Genomic DNA, 27597 nt, shown 5'->3' with positions numbered 1-27597 from the left:
ATGTTTGGATTTAAAGATGTGTATATGGAGATTGAATAAAATAAAACAATTTTAATTAGCCGGTAAGTAAAAATAGTTTAATTTGTTATAATTTTTGAATATAGTAATTTATATCTAAAATAAATACTTTTTCGAAACAATTAACACTACTAGCAGCCTATAATATAAAACATATCACATTGCAATACAAGCATAACGAAATCTTCCATTGTTAAATAAACATCCAGTTAGTATTAAAACAGAAATTCTAAAAAATCATTCACATACAAAATTTATATTATACATAATATATTCTTACATCAAAAGTATTAGTATACAAAACTAGAGCTTTTATTAAATTTGCATAAAACTGTATTTCGATCATTGAGAAAACACTGGACAGTAAAAATGTTTTTAAAAGAATATGCAGGCAGATCAGAGTTTTTTTATGAAGTGAAATGCCAATATCACAATTCATAATCTTAAAAAAACATTTTTTGAGAATTTCATATAGGAAGCAACTTGTTATACTAACATTAAACGTTTCCATAAACCAATATAAAACCTAAAAAATAACGAAGATAATACACTAAAATTATTTTTTTGAGATAATTTTACACATAACACAACAACTTGAGAAAGGGTGCTACTAAGGATACAGAACATGTTTGTGTAAGTGATTTTTTACCTTAGCGTAACGAACCGAGTGTGACTTGTTCTTATAAACTAATTATAAAGAGAAGAATTTAAGGAACGCAGCGGGTGGGACGGGCGCGGGGGGAGTTATGCCGCCGGCTTCTTGCAATCGAGCCCTAAAATCGGGACATTGTTCGGCGATACACGGATGTCCTAGAGATTTCCAGAATAGGCATCGGCAATATTTGCATAGGGAGAGCATTTCAGCGTATTGGCGGTCTTCGTTCAAACCATACGTCCTGGAAAAAAGAAAAAAAAAAGAAAATTAGAATTTAAAATGTACAATGTGAGTGGTCCAAAAAAATATATATTATCTGGTTTTCTATTTAACATTCTCAATTCATTTTTTTTAATAAATATGCAGATAATAATAGCACGTATTTTAGAAATATTTTCATACATATACAGGGTACAGTAAAAGTACGTCGGGCATCTGTAGCTCCTAGAATAAAAACTTGGAAATTCATTAGTGCCTTGGGAATTTTGTTTAATTGCAGATGTAAAGTATGTACTAGGATATATTGGAAGAAAATATTTTAACTTTTAGGTGGCTCCAAAAAATGAGTGGATCAGAATGATTTTTTAATGGAACACCCTGTATATTATTGTATTTTTTGCTTCCTTTCAGATCAGTCTATTAACTATCTATATAATCTAGATCCTAAGATATGAGCAAATATATTTCAATAGAGAGATAATAAAAAAAAAATAAAAATATATATTTTTCAGTCTTAAAAAAAATATTACAAATAGAAGAACTGTCCTGAAATCAAAACTCTATTAGGTATTTATTTCAGATGGTCTATATTACTTTGCTATAAATGTCATAATATAATTTTAAATCACACAGGGTGTTCAAAGTTCTAAGCCAAACTTTCTAAAATATAAAATAATTTTTCTTCGTATTTCTAAATGGAACACCCTGTATATTATTTTTTATTAGCTGCAGAATTAAAAATTAATATTTTTTGTACTTAGAGTGCTTCAATTTTTGTATATACAGAGTGTTCTATTTAAAAAAAGAAGAAAAGTTTGCCGTAGAATTTTGAACATCCTGTGTGATTTAAGATTACGATATTTATAGCAAAACTAGTTGAAGCCTGGCGCATTCGCCACGAAATCAGGAAAAAAATACTTTTTATTTTTTGGTTAATTAAATAAAAAACAAAAAATCCGGCGACGACAGTTTTTAGAAGAACCAATTAGCTATCTTTTAGTAAAAAAAAGCAACTTTCTAGAGCAAGTCGTTACTTCAGTAGAGACGACACAGATTTTTATTTTTTGTTTAATTAAATGAAAAACAAAAAATCCGGCGACGACAATTTTTAGAAGAGCCAATTAGCTATCTTTTAGTAAAAAAGCAACTTTCTAGAGCAAGTTGTTACTTCAGTAGAGACGACACAGATAAACATTAGCATTTTATATATTATGTAGATAAGTACAGACCATCTAAAGTAAATACCTATAATAGTTTTGATTTCAGGGCAATTCTTGTGTTTATAATAATTTTTTTAAGAAAGGTTGAAAAATATATTGTTTATTTATTTATTATCTCACAAACTATCGAAAAAGGAAGCCAAAAATGCAATAATATACAGATCCATTTAAAAAAATCATCCCGATCCACACACACTTTTTAAGCCACCCTGTAGAAGTGAAAATATTTTCCTCAAACATGGGAAATTAAAATAACTTTGGTTGCACATCATAATACGACCACCAGCAAACTCCATAAGACGACGCATGGTGTCACTGATGACGGGCAACGAAAGTTGTTTTAATTTCCCAGGGTGATTAAACCATATACAGGGTGGCGCACCTCATTCGCCTCGGTTGTTTATACGAAAACGGAAAGATGTAGAAACAAAATATTTTATGGGTATATGTGGGGAGACAATGTGCACAATTTAAAATTATTTTGAAATATACAGAGTGTTTCAGAACTAAGATCCATACCAAAGTTATATTTTTTCTTATGGAACACCCGGTATTTTATTTCATTTTTGAATGCTTGGGCCCAAAAAAAGGCATTTATTACAAGGGTTAAATATGTCTAAAATCTTTAGTTTTTAAGATATTTAAATTTGCATGCTACAATAGAATAGATTATTAACACCCTGTACATTACTTTTCAGAATTAATTCTTATGCTGAGTTTAAAGGTAGAGAAATAAGCTTTGCTGAAAAATGGCATTGCTTCCTTAAATTTATACAGGGCTATCAAAAGTTGCTGATCTAGGATATATTTTATATAAAAACTTCGTTATTTTAAAGGCAACACCCTGTATTTTTTTAAATAAATCGAAGCAGATTCAAATGCTCTTTCAAACTACATATATTAGGGTTTCCTATACCTATCTAGCTCAGATTTTGAATAAAAAGCGATTTTTAAATAAAATCGCAATCAAGATGGCTGATGTCGCCATGGCAATTTTCTACAGTTAGTAACTATTTTCAAAGTCGACATTAGTTTATGGATATTATTATATATAATTTATAACACTTTACTTAAATGTACCTACAAGAGTTTAATAAGTAAGTATTCATTATTTTATCAAGAAAAATAAAGTACTATCTGCTGGCAGAACGAATAGATATTATGTTACTAGTGATTTTATTTTGTGAGGAAAATTGCTTCTTGGCCTCAGGGACTTATACTTAAAGATATCAAAATAGGAATCTTCCTGATAAACGTTCCTTTGAAAAACTACTTGTCCTATTTCGCAGAGCTGGTAGTGTATTAGGCAGAAACCTGTCGTTGGAAGTGAAGAAAATGAATTTGCCGTAATTGGCTCTTTTATAGAAAATTCATATATCTACAAATCATCGTAAAATAAATCAAAGAACTTCTTCCTCGTTTTTCTTGATACAATAATAAATACATATTTAATAAATATCATTTATTATTTATTAAACTATTGTAGGTAAGTTAAATAAAAGTAAACTGATATAAATTTAAATAAGTCCATAAACTAATTTCGATTTTGAAAATAGCTGCTAACTGTCACTAGAACCTTGCCATGACGACACTAGCCCTCTTGGTTGCCATTTTATTGAAAAATTGCTCTTTATTCAAAATCTGAACTAGATAGGTATAGGAAACGCTAATATAGTTTGAAAGATAATTTGAATCTGTTTCGATTTATTTAAAAAAATACAGGGTGTTGTATTTCAAATAACGGAGTTTTAATGTAAACTATATTCTTAAAATAGATCAGCAATTTCTGATACCCCTGTATAAATTTAAGGAAGCAATAACATTTTTCTGTAAAGTTTATTTCTCTACCTTTAAATTCAGCACAAGAATTAATTCTGAAAAGTAATGTACAGGGTGTTTTTATTTTAAACATATTTAACCCTTATAATAAATGCCTTTTTTTGGTCCCAAGAATCCAAAAATGAAATAGAATACCAGGTAAGAAAAATAATAGAAAGAAAATAAGAAAAAAATATAACTCTGCTATGGATCTTAGTTCTGAAACACCCTGTATATTTCAAAATAATTTTAAATTCTGCACATTGCCTCCCCACATATACTCATAAAATATTTTGTTTCTACAACTTTTCGTTTTCGTATAATCAACCGAGGCGAATGAGGTGCGCCACCCTGTATTTGCGCATCATAAGTAATAAATTATAGTTCACATTAGACTTTCTGAGGATATCAAAAGAATTACATTTTTTTAGAATTTTTACGAGTAAATGCAATACTTTTCAAATAATATTATAAAAAAAATTGTGTACGTGCTATTTAAACCCGTGTATTTTTTTAGTCGGCTGTTTACAGTATTTTCCGATGGTGGAAGCACCGGCGGCGTATGCACAAACCAAGCCTATAAGTATGTGAAACGTTTAAGAGCGTGCGCACACGGGTCGATTCGAACTTGGAACGAATCTCCCTCCACTCTATTTTCTACATAAATAATAGTAGGTCCACGAACGGGTCGTTTGTGAGACTGATGATACTAAGTAACTGATACTATTATTTAGCTACGAAGGCAGAGTGGAGGGAGATTCGCTCCGAGTTCGAGACGCTTCCATTTCGAAAGCCAGACGACCCGTGTGGCGGACGCTTTAGAATAGTCCAGTTACGATAAGTACCCTTTAGCAGTTAAGTTATCCCCAGCTTACTTCTTTAAAGAATGAAAGGTCTTTTTCCAGTCGATTTTTTCATTGTTCTTTGGTACGACTAGGTCGATTTGCTGCGGATTGAAATGGAATTTGGTCAGTTCTCTCCAGATCCTTTGCTCGTTGACGATGGTGGAGATCTGGGCACACGCCTGCGCGCTGGCCGTCAGATCCTTGTGGTCGGACAGTCGCAGGATGATCTCCCGGATGCACTCTTCGGGCAGGTTCAGGAATTTCGGATGGCTGTCTGGATGGGGCTCGAGAATTTGGAATTGGGACGCCATGTTTAGGATGCGGTTGATTTTGGCGGTGTGCTGGTTCCATAACAGTTGTGATCCTAGAGGTCCTGAAACAAGATACGTACTACTTTATTTACGTAATTACTTTTATTACTTTTTTATTTTATTAAGAAAGAGAATCAGCTTCACGGTAGCTCGTATTTACTTGTAAAATAATGTCTAACAAAGAGACATATTTTTTGTTACTCAATTATTGCGGCATTTTACAAAAAATATCGTGATTTTATTTTATAGTTGTTTTGCCATTAAACATAATAAAATTTAGTATGAATTATTTTTTTGTGCGGTGTATCTTCTAAAGAAACCAGAGATGGTCGCTGGTTATGTCAAATTTCTCTCCCTCTCTACTGACTAAAAACCACATCGGAGCATCAGCTACCAGGGCTAATAGCTCTTAGTACTTACTAAAATTAGATTTTCTTATATAGATAGAATATCACATATAGCAAACACATACACATAATAACTGATGTGCTTAGGCTAAGGCTAATTAATGTAAAAATACAGTATTGTAAAGTCAGAGTCTTTTGTTTCACAACAGAGGTATAAATGACTTTGTATTCGAGTATGGTGGAGAATCAATAATTTCAGAGCATAGTGTGTCCTTCTTGGGAGTAGACATTGATAGACGTCTGGATTGGACGATGCATGTTGACAAAGTGGCAACCAAAGTTGCACAGTTTGGATATGTATTAAGAGTAATATCAGAACGGGTTGGTGTTGATGTAGCAATTTGTTCTTACCATGCGTTTGTGTCCTCTAGAATAAAGTATATGGACTTATTTTGTGGGGAAATTCTTCTGACGCTCAAGGATATTAATATTACAAAAAAAAGTCTACGTAATATTTCTAATATGAATCCACGTGAAAGCTGCAGAGAAATTTTTAGAACATATAAAATATTAACACTACCTAGTATTAGGATGTGGTCATGTTCTCGGTCATGTTTGTCTTTGATAACTGGAATGTTTTTAAAAATACAATCTTGTCCCAGACCATTCCCAGACAAGTGTAATTTTAGTTATTTACAGAGGAATGTTGATTACATGTTAATTAAGATATTCAATTTTCTTCCTGAAACGATTCGACAACTGCCTAGTAATAAGATAAAAAATGTTTTAAAAGAGTTCTTGTACCAAAATGCTCTCTATAAATACACTGGATGAGTTTTTTGAATCAGATGTAGATTTAATTTAAAATTCTGAAGTGATGTAACATTTATATTTAGTTTTCTTTCTTGTCTTTTTGATTTTTTCTTTCTTATATTTTGTTTTTTTTTCTAGTTTTTAAATATTATTATCAATATTACAGTGTTAGTTTATAGTTAGAATTTAGTCTTAGATATTTGCATATATCATTAATTTAATTACCTACTGTTAATAACTTTTGTTTTTCATTATGTGAAATATTTCCATGCCCATATGGAGCTTCTATGTAGTTATGGGAAATAAAGATTACTTACTTACTATTACTATAAAATAAATTTAAAATAAAAAGGAAAAGAATATAATATCTTATAGTAAAGGCCGGTGTGTTTCCACCAAGGGCGCATAATGTTTGCAAATGTTCGCGAATGAACAGCAATATTTGCAAACACATTTATTTGTCCGGTGGTGATGTTATTTAGAATGTTTGCAAACGTTCGCGAACGGTCGCAAACCGATTGGCGATGCTCCGGCCGATGTCGGTACATCAAAGGGATTTGCTGTTTGTACGCGTTTTGTGGAAACAGGTTTAAAGGAAACTTTTTTTTAAAACAGGGACCATTTGAATTTGAACGTGTCATTTTGTGTCGATAAAAATTAAAAATGGAGTGGGATAATGAAAAGTGCTTGAAATTGATTGATTTATATAGATTAAAACCCGAAATATGGAAATCAACCCATAATTTATACCACAACAAATTTAAAAAAAATGATGCATGGTGTGATATAGCAGAAAAAATGGAAACTACAGTGGACATTATGAAAGCTAAAATAAATTCTCTGTTGTCCTCGTTTAGAAGAGAAAAAGCGAAGCAGGTAGCTTCGATGGGAACAGGAAAAGGTATATTTTTCTGAAATATTTTTATTCCTACGTATTTTATTTATATTTCTTCAATAGGGAGGTTAGGTATTATTGAGCTAACAAATGCTCATAGTTGCCCCAATATGGATCCTTTCCACGTGTCATAGAAACATAATCTGACTATACAGGATGGTCCGAGCTGTATTCAGGAAATTTCGGCGGCATATTCTGCAGATAAAAATAAGTAAAAAAGTTCTTATAAACGTATGTCCCAAAATGCTTAGTTTCGGAGATACAGAGTGTAGAAGTTTCAATTCTATTTCGATTTTTTCTAAATAATTTCTGAAGTACCATCAATATTTGGATGAAAATTGGTGTCTGGGAGTTTTTTGACATGAAAAATTTGATTTTGATGTCAATATGACTCCTACTTGTAGGCGCCACCTACATGTTTCTTAACTGGTTTTAAGAGATTTTAAAACTGGTTTAAAAAAAATATAAATGTACGACGTTTTTATGTAAAAAAGGTGTCTTGGTAAAAATCGCTACGAGTAACAGTTCTCAAGATATTTGGAATCTAAATTATCAATACCTGTCATCACTGACATAAATTAAACATGTTGAGTAAATAGTTATTGGACTAAAATAAAAAAATTGAAATGTTTTCGTTTCAAAAGCTCAACAAAAACTGTTTATCCTCATTTTTTCGAAGAAACATTTTTTATTAATTTAAAAAAATAAAAAGTTTCCAAATTTATCATTTCAGTCAAATATAACTATCTACTCAATCAATGTGTTTATTTTTTGTCAATAATGACATGTATTGACTATTTCAATTCTAAATATCTTCAGAACGGTCGCTCGTCGCGATTTTTACCAACAGACGATTTTTACGTAGAAAATCACGAAAATGTATATTTTTTTAGTCAGTAGTTTTATACAGGTACGGACGAAAAGTTATAAATCTTCACAACAGTTAAAACACATGTAGGTGGCGTTCCCTACAAATAGGAGTCATATTGACATCAAAATCAAATTTCTCGTATCATAAAACTCCCAAACACCAATTTTCATCAAAATATTGACGTTACTTCAGAAATTATTTGAAAAAAATCGAAATAAAAATAAAACTTCTACACCCTGTATCTCCGAAACTAGGGGTTTTAGGACATACATTTATACAAACTCTTTCACTTATTTTTATCTGCAGAATATGCCGCCGAAGTTTCAGAAATACAGTTCGGACCACCTTGTATATTACTTAATTGATGATTCCCATGTTTTACCTGAATGCAATGTAGACATTTAGAAAGATTTTTTCTGATAATCCAAAGTAATGAAGGTTAGCTAGTAACACATCATATTTTATAGTATCAAATGCCTTGCTAAAATTAATTGTTGTATAGAATTATTTAAATAAAGACTATATATTTCATACCTCCCCAACATGCTGATCTCTCGGCCGCACTCAGAGCCTTCAATTTGTTCAGCAACCTACGAAAACCTCTAGGATTGTGCTGGCTGTCAGTGGCGTGCCTGGCCACCTCTTCCAGCATCGCCAGCAATGCTTTCTGAGTACAGCCCGACATTCCGGTCATTTGCTGACCGATAAGGTGATCTAAAAGAGCGCATATGTAGTTGAATCGTCTCACGTCGCGCACAGCGCTACGGAAGTCCAGTCTTTTTACAGCCTCGTCTAATTCGTTGAAGCCAGCTATCTGTATAAAGAAAAAAGTTAAAAGATGTTATATTTCGCTTTAAGTAGGTTTACAATTTTTTATTAAATTTATATAAAAAACTATTGAAAATAAATTTCATGTGTGATATATTTTTGAAATCAGAATAAAATTCTAACTAATATTTTATACCAATATATTACTATTTATTTATACCAATAACTGTAATATTTGACAGGGTATGACAATTTTGGTTATCAATTAGTACCCCGAGTACCCCGCTTTACGCGACATCGATTTACGCGGTTTCGATGTCACGCGAAAAACTGGAAATATTAACAACAGGGAATTATACCGCCAATAGTTTGTTTACATAAGAACGAAGAACCAAATTACTTTTGTTTAAGACGCCGCGCGCCGCGCAGTTGATATCATTGCAGTTCTTAGGATGCCGTCTATTAGTAAGCTTGTGCGTAAAAGAGAAAATTTTTGCCCTCGGTAATTAACACCGCTATATTTCCCTTGATACGTAAATAACTATATACTTGTAATAATGGAAAACATTTCATGTACTCTTTCTAAGATATAAATTATAGTTCGCAAACAATAAACAACAAAGAGTAAAAATTATGTACAAATAAAAGACTGATTCCTCATCAAGGCCAAAAAATGATTCCTCATCAAGGCCTAGAGAAGGGAGCAATTTCAGTAGCGGGAGAAGATGGGTTGTTGAGAAGATAGGACCTTTAATTATAACACACGTAAAGACTATAAAAGAGTACACACATGGTCAAAATTATTGCATCTTTCACGATATTTTTATTTTATTTTGGACCTAATATGATTTTTTTTATATTTTTGGACATAATGGCTTACTGTTTGGACATATTGACTGACTAATATAAAATTAAAAATCTAAGTGCAACTAGGCTATTATTATAATTTTATTTCATAATGAGTGAAAATCAACAAAAACAAATTTCATTTTAAACAGAAAATATTGAAAACAATTACAATTATTTCTCACAACTAATAGTCTGTATTGCCTCCTCGAGCCGCAATGCAAGCTGTGAGACGACGTGGCATGCTCTCAATTAAGTTGTCTAGAAGATGTTGAGGAATGGCTTCCCATGTTTCGCGCGCAGCAATTTTCAATTCATTTAAGGTACGGGGGGGATCATTCCTTTTGGCAATATGGCGTTTTAGCATGTCTCAAACATGCTCGATCACATTCATATCTGGAGACATCGTTGACCACCACAGTTTTCTTATACCCTCTTCCTCACAAAATTTGCGAACCGCTAAAGTGCGATGGGGAGGAGCATTATCGTCCATGTAAACAAATTCATCCCCCACTGCCCCTCGAAATGGACGCACAATAGGCTCTAAAACGTCTCTAAGATATGAGGCACCTGTCATTGTGTCATCAATAAAAACAAGAGGAATTCGAGCTCCGTGCATTATACCTGCCCATACCATAATGCTTCCCCCTTAAAACGGGACACGGGGTTGAGCTGCATTCAAGCGTGCTCGTCTTCCAGATGCTCTCAAGACCAAAGTTCGTTGCGAGTCTAGGCCTATTCTTGTTTCATCACTAAACATGACGAAATTCCAATTAGGTCCATTTGCCCTCATCTCCTCAGCCCATTGTAGTCGCGTAATTTTGTGCTGTAAATTAAGCTTCGGAACACGTAGAGGCCTCCTTAAATGTAATCCTCTGTCATGGAGTCTTCTTGCTATGGTCTTTCTTGAAACATTTACTCCTTCAAGGCGAGCTAACTCATTTTTAATAGCAATACTAGAAAGCAGGGAATTGCGTCGTGTAATTAGGGATATTTGACGGTCTTGCAAAGCAGTAGTAACTCTCTTTCTACCTCTTCCAGGCCGGTCTGTAACCTCGTTTGTCTCCCTGATTTTTTTTAATATTCGCGAAACATCGCTTTAGTCAACTCCTACAATTTCAGCTATTGCAACTTGCCGGTAGCCCTGTTGAGACAGTGTTACTATTCTGACTCTATTAAACTGTGAAATGTTTCTAGGCATTTTAAGACCAAAACAATGATCAAATTTCTTCTGAAACCCAAGAGACCAGAAATCAAAATGTGCAAGAGTTTGTAATAATATTAGGTCTGAACGATAAACATTGTTTACCATATCCATTTTAACAAAAAAAAATGTTTATTGCAGATTATCAAAGCTATGTATAAAAAAAAGATTCTTTAAATTCCTTTCCGTATATTTTTAAACCATATATGCAATAATTTTGGCCATGTGTGTATTTTAAGATAGGTAGTTAAGTTGTAAGACGTAAGTTTTAGAATCTTTTTTTTTGTTCTTGGCAGAGATTTGCAATAAATGTGCAGCAATGTATTTGCTTTTTCGGTTTTAAATATACTATTGTTGAAATCCAGCAATTATCAATTGTCTTGGTTTAATTCCAAAAAGTTACCCAAATTACGCAATAGCTCAACCATAGGTAAAAAGATTGCACATTGTTAAAGCACAATTAAAATATTTAAAAAACTATTAATTATTGTAAGAAGTGGGGAAATTAAATGGCGAACAACGTCGCGGGCATCAGTTAATATGTAATAAAACTTGACTAAAAAGCCTATAACTTGTTTTTTGAATGAATATTCAATCTCCAAAAATTAAATAGCCAGTTAAAAATTGCCAAAATAAAATGCTAACAATGCTAACCGTGCATTTCAAGTTTGAGTAACTTTCCCATTTTTCGCTAAAATTTTAATTCGTTCATGGGAAATTAATAAATTATTTTCCAAAATAAAACACAAATATTTAGTTATACCTCTTTGGTACACTTCACTGTGATGTGACAATGAGGCTGATGACTTGTAGATTGAGTCAAGTCTATATTCTCCTTCTCGTCTTCTTCACTAGCCTGTTTGTACCTAAAAAAAAGCAAAAATAATCGATTAACAATCACCTGCACAACCATCAAAAATAAAACTTTTAAATCAATTAATATTTGTCACTTGATAAAAAGGAACTTCTGACTTCAAAGACTGGCAATAAAAAGATTTGTCATAACTAGATAACAAATCGAATTTTATCAAATTAATCACATCTAATGTATTTAAAGATTTATAGTGATTCTACCTTGTTATTTCGGGTGACAAATATACGATTTATAACCACTAAAACAAATAGTTTATTCATAATTTCATCCAATTTTAAACTTCAAACACCTTAAACATGATGTGGTTCCCTGCAGTTTTAATTTTATTTTACATTTCTCCAACAACCTCAAAGTTAAACGTAACAATTCAGAGACATTTTACAAACAAATACGAAATATATCAAAATTATTTTTTTATTACACATGATATAAAAATTATCCAATTAAAATATCATGATGATTTTGATCAATACACTGAAGACTTGATGAAAAACTTTTATGAACTAAATTTAAAGTTTGTGTGGAAGGCGTTGTGGATCGAAGATTATACAATCACAGCTAAAAGTAATTTAAAAGAGAAAATAGAGCCTTTTGAATCAATTAAAGTACAAAATGTTGAAAGGCTAGCCAATCTAGAAAACCCACTGAAATACATTTATTTTGACAAAGAATTATCTACAGTCATTATAGGAAAAGATCCTGATATGATATTTAGTTATCTACAATCTGTCGATATGTATATTTTCACCAGAAATGGAAGAGGCTTATTTATAATAATATTATCATCTCCTAATGTAAATGTTATTGAAGCTCAAAGAATTCTTGTTTTATTATGGAAAAAGTTTTCTATAATAAGTGTGGTAATTCAAATACCTTACAGCTCTGAATTGAGCGATTTTGTTTTTATATATAGACCATTCATTCCAACAGATCATGGTTATGGACAAGTTCATATTTATAAGTACGCCGATGTTGTAAATTACCCTCATATTTTATTTAATCAAGTAACAAACTTATATGGCTACCCTCTTAGGATTTCATTATTTGAACGGTACCCAACATCCTTAAAAAATATCCCTTGGTTTATGAGAAACTCTAGAAAGTACCGTAATATTCAGAATACCAGTAAAATGTTTGGAGTGGATGGTTTGACCATTTCTGAACTTTCTATAAGAATGAATTTCTCAATATCGCTTTACTATGGTCCGAATAGTGACTCATTTGGTAATGTACAATCTAACGGTACGATTACTGGTACTTTTGCAGAAACTATCAAGAGGAATATTGATTTGCAAGCAAACTTGAGGTATTTAACTATATACGGTACAAACAATTATGAATTTACCTTATTCTATGATTCGGACCAAATTTGTGTTGTGGTACCTAAAGCTGGAAGAGTACCAAAGTGGTTGATGACTTTCCATTTATTCCAAGGAAATTTAGGGTTACATATTTTGGTAATCCTAATTCTGAGCAGCGTGTTATACAAATATTTATTGAACATATCATTCGCTAATTAATTTTTGGACATTTTTAACATATTTCTAAACCAACCCAGTTTAGTCAAAAGCAACCTAACGAAATCAATAAATGTCAGAATATTTTTAGGTAGTTTTTTGATATTTTCTACTGTAATGTCAAGAATATTTTCCACTAATTTGATTTCAACATTTGAGACTATCAATTATTATCCAGATATAAACACTTTGACGGAATTTGATAAGACTGGAAAAGTTATAAAATCTGGATTTAATCCATTTTTAACGAATTCATCTGAATTATACCAAAGACTTGGGTCAAAAATCTTGGAAACAACTGATGACAATTTGTCTTCAATAGAATTGACTGCCCAATTTAAAACTGCAGGTCTTGAGCGTCTAAAAGATGCTCAACTAATTATAAACACTAAATGGTTGGACGAAAATGATCAACCTTTGATACACATCGTTCCAGAATGTCCTCAACAACTGTTTCTGGTGTATATTGTGCCTCTTGGATCTCCTTTTTTGTATATTTTCAATACGATTATGCAGAATTTTCAGGCGGCAGGATTCAACAAGCAATGGTATTTGGATTTGTCGGAAGCTATTATTTTAGAATCAAGAAAGCAACGAAAAGGTATGCACAAGGAAATGTTTAGGAAATTCAATATGGAAGACATAAGAAGCGTCTTTTTTATTTTGATTGGAGGGTATTTAATTTCTCTTGTGGTGTTACTTGCTGAGCATTTAGTCTCTAGAAATCAGAAATGCAAGAAATGAAAAAATTTCGCTGCTGTTGTTTAGTATTTGTTAAGTACTAGCAAGAAAAATAAGAAAATTATTCAAATTATAGCAAAAAATATATACATATCACGTTTCAAAATAAAACTCTGTATTTGCTAGTAGATATATGGTTTTTTATTTGTTTAAATAATATAACATTAAATCCTTCAAAAATAACAGTAATTTTACAATCCCAAATTAAATACATTATATCGCGCAACATTGTAACAGATTTATTTAGTTAAAAAGTGTTAATTAACTGAATAATAACTATTAATGAAGCTAAGGTTAAAAATTAGTTATGAATTAGGGCGCCAGATCACATTGTCCGCTATCATTCACAGAATTAAAAACTATATTATCCAGATCATTAAATATTAAAAATGAATGCATTACGTACCAACCAGATGATATCTTGGAGTACAGTCTTGGAGTAATGTTTATAATAAGCTAAACTTTGTCTTTCCGAATATGGTAATTCGTAAGAATAATGTTGATTCTGCCGGTGACAGTGGTGGAGAACGCTCATTTTCGAACTTGAAATTTTTCAAAAACTATTTGCGTACCATTATGCATCAGTACGCTTCAATGACTTAGCTTCAATATTTATAAAGAGACAATTTCATTTGTGACTTATTTTTTGCATATATTATTATATAAAGGAAGTTAAGAATTCCATTTAAGTCCAGAATGTTGTTCACTAGGACGTATTTCAGGAAAATATTGTCACCTATACAGGATGTATCGAAAATGTGCCAGCCGCTGATGGTGAATATTTCTGAATCGAATAATTATCCTGGAGATTTTAAACGTAACCAGTAGAGTAAACTCTGTAACCAGTTCGGAAATATTGGTCTTTAAAATACTCGTATAACAATTTGCCTTCTTACAGGCTACATAATGCAAACGATACGACATACAGTGAAACAACTTACATGTTGCTTACACCTAACTTTTTGTAAGCTAGCGAATGACACACATTTTATTGCGAGGTAAAATTAGCCGGAAGCCAAGTACAGGCAGTCCTCGTACTTACGGCAGGTTAGGTTCTTCAAAACAGCGCCTTAAGTCGAAACGACGTAAGTCGAATCTTATTTTGTCATAAGATTCTATAGAAAATGGAGAAGTTAGGTACTTTTCTAAGATAAAAACACAATAAAACAAAGAGATGTGCGTTTGTATATATTAATATTATTGTATTTTCAAATAATTGAGGTATGAGAAACAGTGTATAGTATATGTAGTTAAACTTATAATAATACAAGAATAAAAGAAACGGAAAACAGAAAAAAAGTAAAATATAAAAAACGAAATATATTTTAGGAAGTATTTTTTATGAAAAACATAATTAGAGTATTTTTAGTCCCGCTTTTTTACTATCTAATCAAAAAAAGTATTTTTAACTATCCATAATAGTACATATAATACATAAATATGACAACTACAGAAATACCAGAGAGTAAAGTAGATATAATAATTCTTCTATATAGACTGGTGGTAGCAAGGCGGCTGCGGCTTCAAGAATAAAGTGCCTGAGAAAGCCCACCATGACAAGGCGAAACGTCGCATAATAAAAAAAAAAGTTTCCATTTTCAATTAATAAAAAAAAAACTCATACCCAAGAAAGGAAAAAAAAATATATATGGATATAATTCTAAATGTTTAAGAAAAAGAAAAAAAAGTAGATATATTTATAAAGTATATTTATATTTATTTTTTGGTTGGAACTTTTACTGTGGGTATCGTCAAAAGTCGTAATAGTTGCTCATGATGAATTAAGTCATGATCAACACTGTCCCGCTTTTTCATTATGAGGATCTGTCAATCCTGCTTGTATGTTGCTAAAATTTTATTGTTTATGTCCTCTTTGTTCTTTTAAAATTTGGATCGTTCTTTTCAAAAAATGACGTAACTCAAAACAGTGGGACGTAACTTTGAGGAAAAGTGACAAAAATTTGTTCGACGTAACTCGAAACGACGTAACACGAAACGACGTAAATCGAGGACTGCCTGTATTCAATTTTAGTTAGTGTCATTAGATAGCTTATGGAAAGCTGAGTCGCTTATGTCGTTTGGATTCGGAATAATATCACAAAAGGAAAATTGAAATCTTTCTGATGTCCATATTTCAAATATACGACTAAAGATTATATAGGAGGTTTTATACCAAAATAGACATAGAAGATTTTACACCCAAATACATATATCACTGGGGGTTCCATTTAAAAAAATGCTTCACACTGTAGCTGGCACTTTTCTGAGACACTGTGTGTTAATATATTAAAAAAAAATAAATCCAAGTAAACAGTGAGGGTCTATAGTTAAATGAATTTCAAAACGTTTTTCTTACAAGATGACCTTAATAGATGTCCGACGAACTGTTGTTTATTAAGAAAAATAAAAGACGAGAGAATTGACGTATAATTCTGATTATGTAAAGTGATCTGAAAGGAAGCCAAAAATGCAATAATATACAGGGTGTCCCATTTCAAAAAAATCATCCCGATCTACTCACACTTTTTTGAGCCATGTAGAAGTTAAAATATTTCATTGAAATACATCCTAGTACATACTTTACATTTGTACTTAAACAATTTACAATAATTTATTTTTCATATCAACATAGGTCCGATACTGCTTTGTTTCGTAGCTACTGGGTGTTAAAGTCTTAATATTTTCTCGATTTATTATAATTTTCTTCCAAGTACTTTTAGCGTTTTGAACGATATTTTGAGGGTAAAAATTACTATAAATGAGACATATTATAAAGCTAAAAAAGTGTTGACATATTAACCAGGGACGTGCATATGGGTTGTCACTGGAATATTTTTCTAAAAAAAGCATGTACGCCACTGTTTTTTTTATCTTGTTAGCGAAATAGTGTAAGCAGTTTAATGCCGATTAAAAGTTGTGTCTTGATAGTTTGTCGATTTCGGTCTCCTTGATGAGAAACGCAATTTTATTAATTTGTCTTGAAGTCTAATAGCAACCTTTAAAATTTTTAATATCATTAATTTGCAAAAGTTTTAAATAAGTACTCATTGATTCCTCATCAAAAAATTTGAAAAAAAGTTCCTATAAACATGGGTATGGAAATGCATACTTTTAGAGTTACAGGATGTTAAAACTTTTTAAAATTAATCCTTTTGTAATTATCTTAAATACCAGTATTTTTTAATTTGAAATTGCTCTAGGTTGGACTAATAGTAATAATAACATATTTAATAATAAATTAGGTAAAATATATCATTTATTAGTTATATTTTTATTAATTGTGATATCAAAAGAAAAAAAAGTCATTGGCGCACATGTTTTTTTGAAAAATATTCCAGTGATGACCCATATGACGTCCCTGATGAATTTATCGACACTTTTTTAGCATTAAAATATGTAGCACTTATAGTAACTTTTACCCTCAAAATTTCATTCGAATCACTAAAAGTACTTATGAAAATTATAATAAATCGAAAGATTATTAAGACTTTAACACCCTGTAGCCACGAAACAAAGCGGAATCGGACCTATGTTGATATGAAAAATAAATCTTATTTTATGCGAGGAATGGCACATATTTATTGAATCGCCCTGTATAGAAGCAGACCCTTTTTATTTCTCATAATATAATGTAGTTAATTCAAGAGTAATTCTTGATTACTCAGGGTATGTAGACTTCGTGTCAATGGAATGGTTTTTGTTTATAGCGCATATACTTGTCTAATTAAATGATTTTAATTTAATTTTTTAATGTATTTAATTTTTTTGTATGTTAATTTATTTCTTTTACATTTTTTCACCGTATATTATAATATTCAAGACAAAAAGACTATTCTTGTTCGTATTTCCTTGATTTTATTTTTTCATTGTTTTAAGTATTAAGCTGCCACGAAATATTATTTATTTGTCAACATCCAAGAAAAGAATTAAAGATCCTGTTTAGCTTTTGAAAGCCGTAATTGCCCTATAATTTTCTAGTCAATTCAATTCAATTGTCACACTTTTTTCAATTCAATTGCCCTATAATTTTCTAGTCAGTTCAATTCGATTGTCACAATCGAAAAAAAGCTCTTTATAGTAAGCACACAAGATTTATATTAAGACATGAAAAACATCTTAATAAAGTTAGTTTTCATCAGTGGTTTTGGAAGGGTTTTGACCAAATTATTACCAACTGAAAAACCTAAATGTTTTGTCGAAAACACTCACATAGCTTATGCAAGACACTTCCATTTTGCCACTACTATGAGTGTTAGACGACTCAAAACACTACCGGAAAACGATAAAGATTATACACTTTTAGATGTGGAAGATATACTATATAACGTTGGTCCGAATCCTGGGCTAAAGAGTCGACTTATTCATGACAGAATAATTGAAGAAAATCATTTTTTAAAAAACTACAAGTCTGGAATAGGTAACATCATGGAAGTAAAAAGAAATCATAAATTTAGAATCGGAAGCTCCAAATATCTCACTAATGCAACAACAATTAATCACTACATAGCTCGTATTATATTAGGAAAAAATCCTAATGTATTCTACAACTATTTCAAGAATATTACTACATCAGCTTTAAATAAAGAAGCTAGATCATTACACACTCTATTTTTTACTTCAAATGAAACAAAAATTGGAGATGTGGGCAATATTTTAGTATACCTATGGAAAGAATTTGGAATATTAAATGCAATAGCCCAAATACCATGCTCACCAAAATATAGGAATAAGTTTGTTATATACCGACCTTTTTGGGTGGTAAATAATACATACGGGCAAGTTCAGATTTTTGAACTATCCACGATTTTGAATCGGCCAGAATTGTTACAGAATATTTTGTTCGACTTAAATCAATATCCTTTATCTGTATCACTGTTTCCAAGATATCCTACAGCTATAAAAGAACTGCCTGCTTGTATGAAATATTCGAGGATTTACGAGAAAATCCAAAATACTTCAACTTATTATGGCTTCGATGGTGTTATAATGGCAGAAATAGCGGAATTTTTAAATTTCTCTATCAAGTTTAACAACGATACAAAAAATCAATTTTATGGAACCATCAAGAATGGAACAGCAGTTGGAAGTTTAGGTAGCTATAGTTTATAAATTTGACAGACCCCAAATATGTTATATTAGTAGTAGGGTTAGAGATTTAACGCTTCGAAAAAAAAGGAGAAAAAAGAGAGAGAAAACACGGTTTTTTACCGTTTTTTTCACATACCTTGGTAAAATCGGAAAAAACAGAAAAATTGAAAAACCACAAAGTTTTACACTTGGTGGTTTTTTAACGTTTTTCTTTGAACAAACTTTTTACTTCTTATAATATAACTTTGGTTTCAAGTTTTTAAACAAAATAAATGTAAAAAAAATATTAAAAATCAAACTTAAATTATCATTTCAAAAAACAGAAACATAATTTAGCAAAAAAACTAAGAGGAAGATCTTCCTCCGAGTCCGATCCTGAGTCTTCGGCTTCTGAGTAAGCATCGGCATCTGAATCTGCCTCCATATTACTCTCTTCTTCATCTTGAATTAAATCCACAACGTTTTCAGACTGTTCTAAAAGCGAAAATGGTCTGGGATTATACATATATTTGCCATTTTCTTATAGATTTAAGCACATTAAATAGCAACCAGCTTTTGAACTTTATCCTGTGTCAATCTATATTTCTTTTGCTAGTATGTATAAAACCATGTAAGGACCAATTTCTTTCTGAAGAGGCAGAGGATGGAAGCCCATTTAAAATCCGGGAGGCAATTTTCATAAACGGCTGTGATGTACACAAACCTTTCCACCATATAACTGGATGAGTACTGGTGGCACTTTTCCATAATGAATCTCGACTGAAAAATCCTGTTTCTGTCCTGAAGTGGGCCAGATTAGCCACAACTTTTCCTACATCTAAATTTGACAGACCTGCCATTTGGGAAATGAAATCTATTGCTATCATCACTTCGTCAACATTTAATTGTTTTCCTTTAAAACAAGGACAAGAAGATTTGCAGCATAATAAATTGGCTTACAACAAAATTTGAAACGGTTTTCTAAATATTCCAATATTTTTTCCTGAAAATGACCTTCCTCTGATTCCACTATTGTATTCTTAATGTAGTTAAATATATACACCACTTCTAATAACAGAGAACTATCTGGCTCTAATATTTTTATTGATATGGCTATAGGATGGAGTATCTGTTTGACATATTGTAAATTAGTCCAAGAAACGTCGTCTAATATTACTTTTTTAATATTTCGTTTCACGCCGAGACCAAGAAGAAGTGTAAACTGTTCTAAATAATCTAATGATTTAGGGAGAATACCGACGTTCATAGGGGAATCCCAGCGCAGATCAATTGTGCAGACGGGGGATTTCCAGTGTCGTAGGATACGTAGGGTGTATTTTTCATCAAAATTTTTATTAAAATTACTTAATAATGATTTAAAAAAAAATATAAGTTTTTATGAGGCTTATATGGGGGCTAATTTCCTTATCAGACTATTCTACACTGATTTTTAACACAATTTCGATTTTTCTGTTTTTTTTCAGGAAAAAAAAACCGGTTTTTTTCTATGACTCAATTTCTCCGGAAATTTTAAATCACTAAGTAGGGTGCCCCCAAAAAAAAATTTTTGTCTTTTTAGTTACCGTGAAAATATCGTTCAGAATGATGAAAAAAAATTCTGATAAAGTTTAAGCTTTTAATATTAATATTAAAAGGAGCCTCATCCTGATTTTCTATTTCCCATTTAAATAACATGGGAAACCATTTTTTTTTAATTTTATTGCTTTCTAACAAATCAGCGTTTTGTAAAATCAATACATATTCTTGTAGAAAATTGAACGGTCTTCAAAAAAGGTCTGATATGAATTTTCATTTACTCGACTCGTTTGAAAGTTATGCAGGTTAAAGTTGAACTTCAAATGGTAATAATAACTTCTACATTTATTTATATTTTATCACGAAATATTGACTCATAAACATAAACTATCATATTTTATCACAAAATAATGACTCAAAAACAAAAAATATCATATTTTATATTTTTGATAAAATATAAAAAATTGTGGAAGTTCATATACGATTTGAAGTCTTGACCTTCAATAACTTTTAAACGTGTCGATTAAATGAAAATTCATATCAGACCTTTTCTGAAGACCGAATTTGCAAAAATATGTATTGATTTTTAGAAAACGCTGATTTGTTAGAACGCAATAAAATTATAAAGGAAAAAAAATGTTTCCCCGTGTTATTTAAATGGGAAACAGAAAATCACGATGAGCACCTCTTAATATTAATAATAACCCTCAACTGGCGTGCTGGGGTCCAGCGGACCCCAAGCACTATTTAAACCTCTGTAAAATGTTTACGTTTAAGAATTAGACCTCGCCGCGCCATTTACCTTTAAGTTAGCGTACCAATATGCTAAAATGTTAAAGGCGCACTTGATATTATCAAGTATAGTTCCTACCAGCGGAGGCTAAAGTTTCATTGGGGTCTGTGTGGCACCACCACGCCAGGAATGTTACATTATTAGGATGGTGGGTAGTCTAAAAAGTGTGCCTCACTGGGACGCTAATTTTGAGTAAGCATTAATTGAATGATTTGATGAACATAAAGAGGCTTAAGTGAGATGAAGACCATCGAGACATTTATTTTTCTCCGAAGAGTAACCAGAACTCCGATTCTGAATCTATTACTTATAGAAGAGAGAAAATTGAATAATCAATACCAGCAGAGTTACCAGAGAAGAAAGAGATGTGGTATATAGCACCATAAGTCAATGAAGAAATGACAAAAAAAAATCTCATGAATCAAATGTGCACGATCCATGTGCGGCAAATGCAGATCCTATATTAGCATGAACTGTATTTGAAAAAGTTATGTACATTCAAGGTTTGCAGTTTTGTTGAAAATAATTTATGTTTATTACTTTAGCTTCACATTTCAGTTGTTTGTACTTTTAATAATACTGTTACGTTTTTCGTCGGTTCCGTGTGGATAGAAAGTCACAATTTATTTAAACACTATTTATTTAACACTAATGAACAAAAATAATAACGATAAAAGACTTATAGAACTATTTACAAACGATTTATAACTAAGAATTTATTTTGAATTTTAGCGCGTCAACTGTATATTTATAACTGCCCTCTCTAGGCCACTGCCGCCGGCTTTTATACCGACAGGTATAAAAGTTGGCTCGCAACAATACGGTAAAATCCTAAAATATATATGTTTTTAATTTCTATGAGTTTCTTAGCCAAGTTATATTTCTGTTGTCAAAAATTCCTAAAAAATATGTTTTACTTTATTTTTGTATCCGTTCTTATTAATTTCATTGAAAATTAATGAAATTGTTTGTTCACAAGTTTGAATATATTGTAAACAGTGTTAAAATAACAAGCTTTTTATAAAATCTCTTCATCATGTATTCTAAACTGAAAAAAAATTGTGGTCCGTCGGACCCAAGCACGCCATAAGCGTTACAAAAATTCACCACGCCAGTTGAGGGTTAAAAGCTCAAACTTTACCAAAATTTTCATCATCCTGAGTCAACGCTATTTTCACTAAAAAAATATATATTTTCTTTGGTGCACCTTAATTAGGATTATATTATATGTTTGACGAACTTTTTTATTTCACTTTGTATTACAGGGCAGGTCATAAGAAGAGAAATTGATATACAAGGAAATGCTAGGTACTATTCGGGAAAGAAAATAGACACCGTGGAATACACCTGTCTATTCTATTTTGACGAGATCTGTATAATCGTTCGCAAATCCAATAAAATTCCTAATTGGTACAAAATTTACAAAGCCTCACAACTGGAAACTAAAGTTGGTTTATGCTCAATATTTCTACTTATCATAACTAGCATAATTAACTTTATTTTACAAAAATTAACAAATAAAGCAACTAGTGAAGCTTTTTGGGAAATATATTGCATATCCATAGGAGCATTTAAAAGAAGTATATTATATAGTAATGGTTTAATATCTAGACGGGTCCTGTTGACCACCTGCTTAATCTTTTCTATTGTATATTCAACGATTCTGACCGCAAGTTTATTTAAGGAACTCACCACTATATCATTTTACCCTGACGTCGACACTCTGGAAGAGTTAGATAGAAGTGGATTGAAAATTAAGTCGTCCATTAACACCTTCCCAAATATAAATACAATATACAGAAGCTTATCTAAAAAAGTCGATTTTTCATGGTTTAATATATCCAGCTTGGATTTGACTAACACCACAAACAAATATGCAGCTGTTGAAAGAAAAAAAGATGCAAAAATCATTATTGAAACCAAATATACCAACAGCGAAGGCGTGCCATTTCTCCATATAGTATCTGAATGCCCATTAAAGCCCTATATGGGATACATAGTTCCTAGAGGTTCGCCATATTTGTTAGCTATAGATGCGGTAATTTGGAAATTGCAGGATGCGGGATTTTTTAACAAATGGTATGACGATTTTGCTCACGCTCTCGTGATTGAATCACGACTTCATCCTGAAACCCATGGCGATAATAACAGGTTAAAGCCGTATACTTTGGAAGATATCCAGAGTGCCTTTTATGTGTTAGGTCTTGGATTGGCTTTGTCTGGAATCAGTTTCATTATAGAAGTTTACAAATATAGAAATAAGAGATTGTTTAGAAGAAGAAATTACTGGGAATATACCGAATAATGAATTAAATTTATGATAATTGCAGTTAATGTTGACTCAAATAATTTATTGAACAAGAGGAAAATTACTAAATGCACCAGAATTTAAAAGCTTTAGAACTTTAAACCAAAATAGATTTTTGTTCAATCCATTTTCTTATCATAACTAGCATAAACAAGAAACAAAAATTAACATACCTTCTAGTTCAGACTTTTGGAAAATATATTACTTACAGAAGCATATACATACAGGAGCATTTAAAAAAAAATCAATTCATATTATATTAGGTATTTATCTAGAATGATCTTGATGCCAACTTCTTTAACAGCAAGTTTCTAACAGGAATGCTATTAGCTTAGCACAATATGATTCTAACCTGACATTTACAAAAATTGGATAAAAGTGGTTTGCAAATTAAGTCATCCATTAACACCTTCCCAAAGAGAAATACAGGATACAAAAGCTTAACCAAAATTTTGGCTTAATGTATCCAGCTTGGATATGACTAACAGCACAAACAAATATGCAGCTGTTGAAAGAAAAAAATAGATGCAAAAATCATTATTGAAACATTTTGAAACCAAATATACCAACAGCGAAGGCGTACCATTTCTCCATATCGTATCTGAATGTCCATTAAAGCCCAATATGGGATACATAGTTCCTAGAGGTTTGTCATATTTGTTAGGTTAGATGCGGTAATTTGGAAATTGCAGGATGCGGGATTTTTTAACAAATGGTATGACGATTTTGCTCACGCTCTCATGATTGAATCACGACTTCAACCTGAAACCCATGGCGCTAATAACAGGTAAAGCCGTTTACTTTGGAAGATATCCAGAGTGCCTTTTATGTGTTAGGTCTTGGATTGGCTTCGTCTGGAATCAGTTTCATTATAGAAGTTTACAGTTTAGAAGAGAATAAATTATTGGGAATATACGGAATAACTAATTAAATTTATGATAATTACAGATAATTTTGACTAAAATAATTTAATATTTAAAAAAAGAGTAAAAATAGAATCTTGTTTTAACGAAGGGGAGCAAAATTACCGAGAAAATTACTGAATACACCAGAATTTAAAAGCTTCAGAACTTTATTTCGCCATGCCTAAAAAACCAACCGCCAAAACATGTGAAAACCACTGACTTACCAGCCTTATGAATTATGTATTAAAGGCATTTTTAAAGATAATTCATAAAAGACCTCTACTAAAAATGCCAAGAGGAGGCTGGTAAAATTAAATTTGGTTTCAAGAACGGCTTAGGCACAAAAGAAGTTCAGTACTGCATGCGACTGTCGGTACAGAAATTTTATGACCAACAAAAAGATGTGTTCATATGTTTCATTGACTACCAGAAAGCCTCTGACAATGAAAGACACGATCGGCTAATACCTATTCTACATGAAACGGGCATCGATGAAGAAAGACATCTAAATAATACACAAGCTATACTGGAATCAAACAGCCAAGCTTCAAGTTCGCGACTCACTATATACAAACAACATATAATTAATTATGTATTGTTCAAAATAACTAATCTAAAGAATTAAAAAATAGGATATTTATTATTCTGTTTTATTAATCTTGACTCTTTGGTGAATGCGCCAAACCACGATAATAATTTTTACACCCATTTTATTAATTTTAAATCATAATCATAAAGAATATAAGTTAACTAGGACAGTTAGCTTGGAAATAACGATCGATGCTATTCTACATATAGTTTTAGATATAAAATGGCATCGATATTCATTTCATAGCCATCGCTGATACCCTTTTTTTCATATGTTTTTATATGACACCACAGTGGCGGATACAGAGGGGGACCCTTGGAGCCTTGGCCCCCCATAAAATCTATAAATTGAGTTAAATATTAGGCTTTTGGGTTAAGAATGGCGCCCTAAAAAGCAAAATCCACATTACTTTTTTACCCCCCCCCCCCTTAAAGAAATTTCTGTATCCGCCCCTGTGTCATCATATTGTATTACTAATTTATATAATTTTAGTGTACCTTAATGAAATCAAAGGGATATCTTAGGACTCTGCTAGAATAAATTTTATCTTTATCCTAAAAGTAAATAAGAAATTTACTTTTTTCTTAAAATTAAAAAGTAATTTCTTAAAATTACTGCCACAAAAATAATATGTTACTTTGTATATAAATCATTACATATATTGTTGACGTTCTGGTGGATGCGCCACAAAAAAATCTTAAAAATTAGTGGCAAAGTGGGAGATTTAAATGTAATTTATGGATATTTTTTAAAGTGGTCTAAATAATATTCTCATAAAATATAAAAAAATATATACCGTATGATCGAAAAAAAAACGGCGTCCAGATGGCTTGGAAATGACTATCGATGACATTCCCTATAATACAATTTTACATATAAAATGACAGCGATTTTCTTTTCATAGCCATTTTTTTCGATCATATTGTATTTTGTAGTGTAATTATGGGAAATATATCATAAATGGAAAAAATAACTTGGCTTTACTTACGAAAATTAAAAAACCTAGATAATACCGTATGACCGAAAAAAAAACGGCATTCCGCATATAATTTTATATATAAAATGACATCATTGAATTCATTTGAAGCCGTTTTTTTGATCATATTGTATTGTATATTTTAACTATTTATAACAATTAAGTATCTACAAATGAGTAAAAAAGAATATCTATATAGTAAATGAAAGAATATCTATATCTTCTTGGTAAAATAATATTTGAAATAACTATAATTATTTATTTCCTGAATTAGTTACTTATCTTTCTTAAGCCACATAAAAATACAACATTGAGAAAATAATCCAAGCTTATTATAATGATCAAAGATCTCTAAAGATAAAACAATTGCAACGACAATACTTGCAAGACTACCTAAGCCTACATTAGTAAATATCTAAATCTAACTGTACCAAAAATATTTATTCATTGTCCTAAAAATAGACCTCCAAAATAAACCGTCTAAGTGCGCACTTCTGCTAAAGAACGTTAATTAATAACATTATCGTCTAATTTATTTTGTACTGAAATAGAACCACTCTCTTCATCGACAGAAGTCATTGACTGGAGCAGTTTCTATTTTTACAATCGTGGACATGCAAATGATAGAAATTTCAATAAAAATGAACAGGAAACGTTAAAATTAGACTGTTTTAAGGTAAAAATCGAGTGTTATAATCGTTTGGTAACAATTATTACGCGGTATAGATGCAAATCAGAAATTAAGCAAGGCCTAAAACGTCAAATGAGACGAAATGAAAGTGGAGAACAAAGAGAACTCGTCGCTCGCACAGATCGATGTCGATTTTACGGACATAACGTGTTTAACATCACTTACTTGAGTTGTTTGCAGTGTTCCAGCACTTTTTTCTTTTCCCAACCTTCCTCGGTTTTCACCCATTCCTCTCCGGGACTTCGCCAATCCTTGGAAATGAACGGCATACTTGAAAAACTGCGTTTCTTAGACAGGCAAAATAGAAAACAGCTGATGACCGAGAGTATAAACATCAACTTCGTCTGGGCTGGGAAGCGTGACGCTTGCGCATGCAGAGTTGCCAGAGTGTGAGAAAATATCAGCTAATCCCATATTAAATTATATTTTTAAAATAAAATAATGAACTTATAATTTTTGAGGAAATACAGATATCCAGACTATTTCAAATAAAACACAAACTTAGTTTTGATCTTGCCTTGATAGATTAATTTTATATCAAAAATCGCTGTTTACATACAGTTAATATACCGGGTGGTGCATCGTGGTGGGAAACAGAGGAAATCACATGCAAATTTTAAACTGCTTAAAAATTAATTGGCTCCCCTATTGATTTTATAGCAAAGTCATAAATAGTTTTTTTAAAGGTCTACGTTTGGTAAACACACATGCCAAATTTGGACAATATTGGTCAAGCCGATTTTGAGTAATTTGAGAAAATCTCCATCTAT

The 27597-nt window shown here is 31.4% G+C and overlaps 2 protein-coding genes across 2 annotated transcripts; one reads left to right on the top strand and one right to left on the bottom strand.

The window, feature by feature from the left end:
* Nucleotides 1–55: 55 nt before the first annotated feature.
* LOC115875634 (F-box only protein 32) lies at nucleotides 56–27196 on the bottom strand. Its single transcript, XM_030891145.1, has 5 exons — nucleotides 26993–27196; nucleotides 11594–11696; nucleotides 8547–8826; nucleotides 4806–5148; nucleotides 56–914 (listed from the first exon to the last, which is right to left on the bottom strand). Exons 1-5 carry the CDS (start codon nucleotides 27160–27162, stop codon nucleotides 710–712), a joined length of 1101 nt encoding a protein of 366 aa, XP_030747005.1. The 5' UTR covers nucleotides 27163–27196; the 3' UTR covers nucleotides 56–709.
* LOC115875633 lies at nucleotides 11711–13338 on the top strand. Its single transcript, XM_030891144.1, has one exon. It carries the CDS (start codon nucleotides 12001–12003, stop codon nucleotides 13222–13224), a length of 1224 nt encoding a protein of 407 aa, XP_030747004.1. The 5' UTR covers nucleotides 11711–12000; the 3' UTR covers nucleotides 13225–13338.
* Nucleotides 27197–27597: the final 401 nt, after the last annotated feature.

This window comes from Sitophilus oryzae, unplaced genomic scaffold, assembly GCF_002938485.1.
Source record: "Sitophilus oryzae breed Bouriz unplaced genomic scaffold, Soryzae_2.0 scaffold_1393_pilon_pilon, whole genome shotgun sequence".
Taxonomy (NCBI): Eukaryota; Metazoa; Arthropoda; class Insecta; order Coleoptera; family Curculionidae; genus Sitophilus; species Sitophilus oryzae.
Note: the sequence above shows the minus strand (reverse complement) of the source record. Positions and strands in the feature narration are given on the sequence as shown.

Excerpts from the sequence above, each read along its gene's own strand:
- LOC115875633 (XM_030891144.1), top strand. The coding sequence starts at position 12,001 with ATGATGTGGTTCCCTGCAGTTTTAATTTTATTTTACATTTCTCCAACA.
- LOC115875634 (XM_030891145.1), bottom strand. The coding sequence starts at position 27,162 with ATGTTTATACTCTCGGTCATCAGCTGTTTTCTATTTTGCCTGTCTAAG. Across the intron at positions 11,697-26,992 it reads GAACACTGCAAACAACTCAA|GTACAAACAGGCTAGTGAAG; the intron begins GTAAGTGATGTT and ends GCTTTTTTTTAG. Across the intron at positions 915-4,805 it reads ACCTTTCATTCTTTAAAGAA|GACGTATGGTTTGAACGAAG; the intron begins GTAAGCTGGGGA and ends TCTTTTTTCCAG.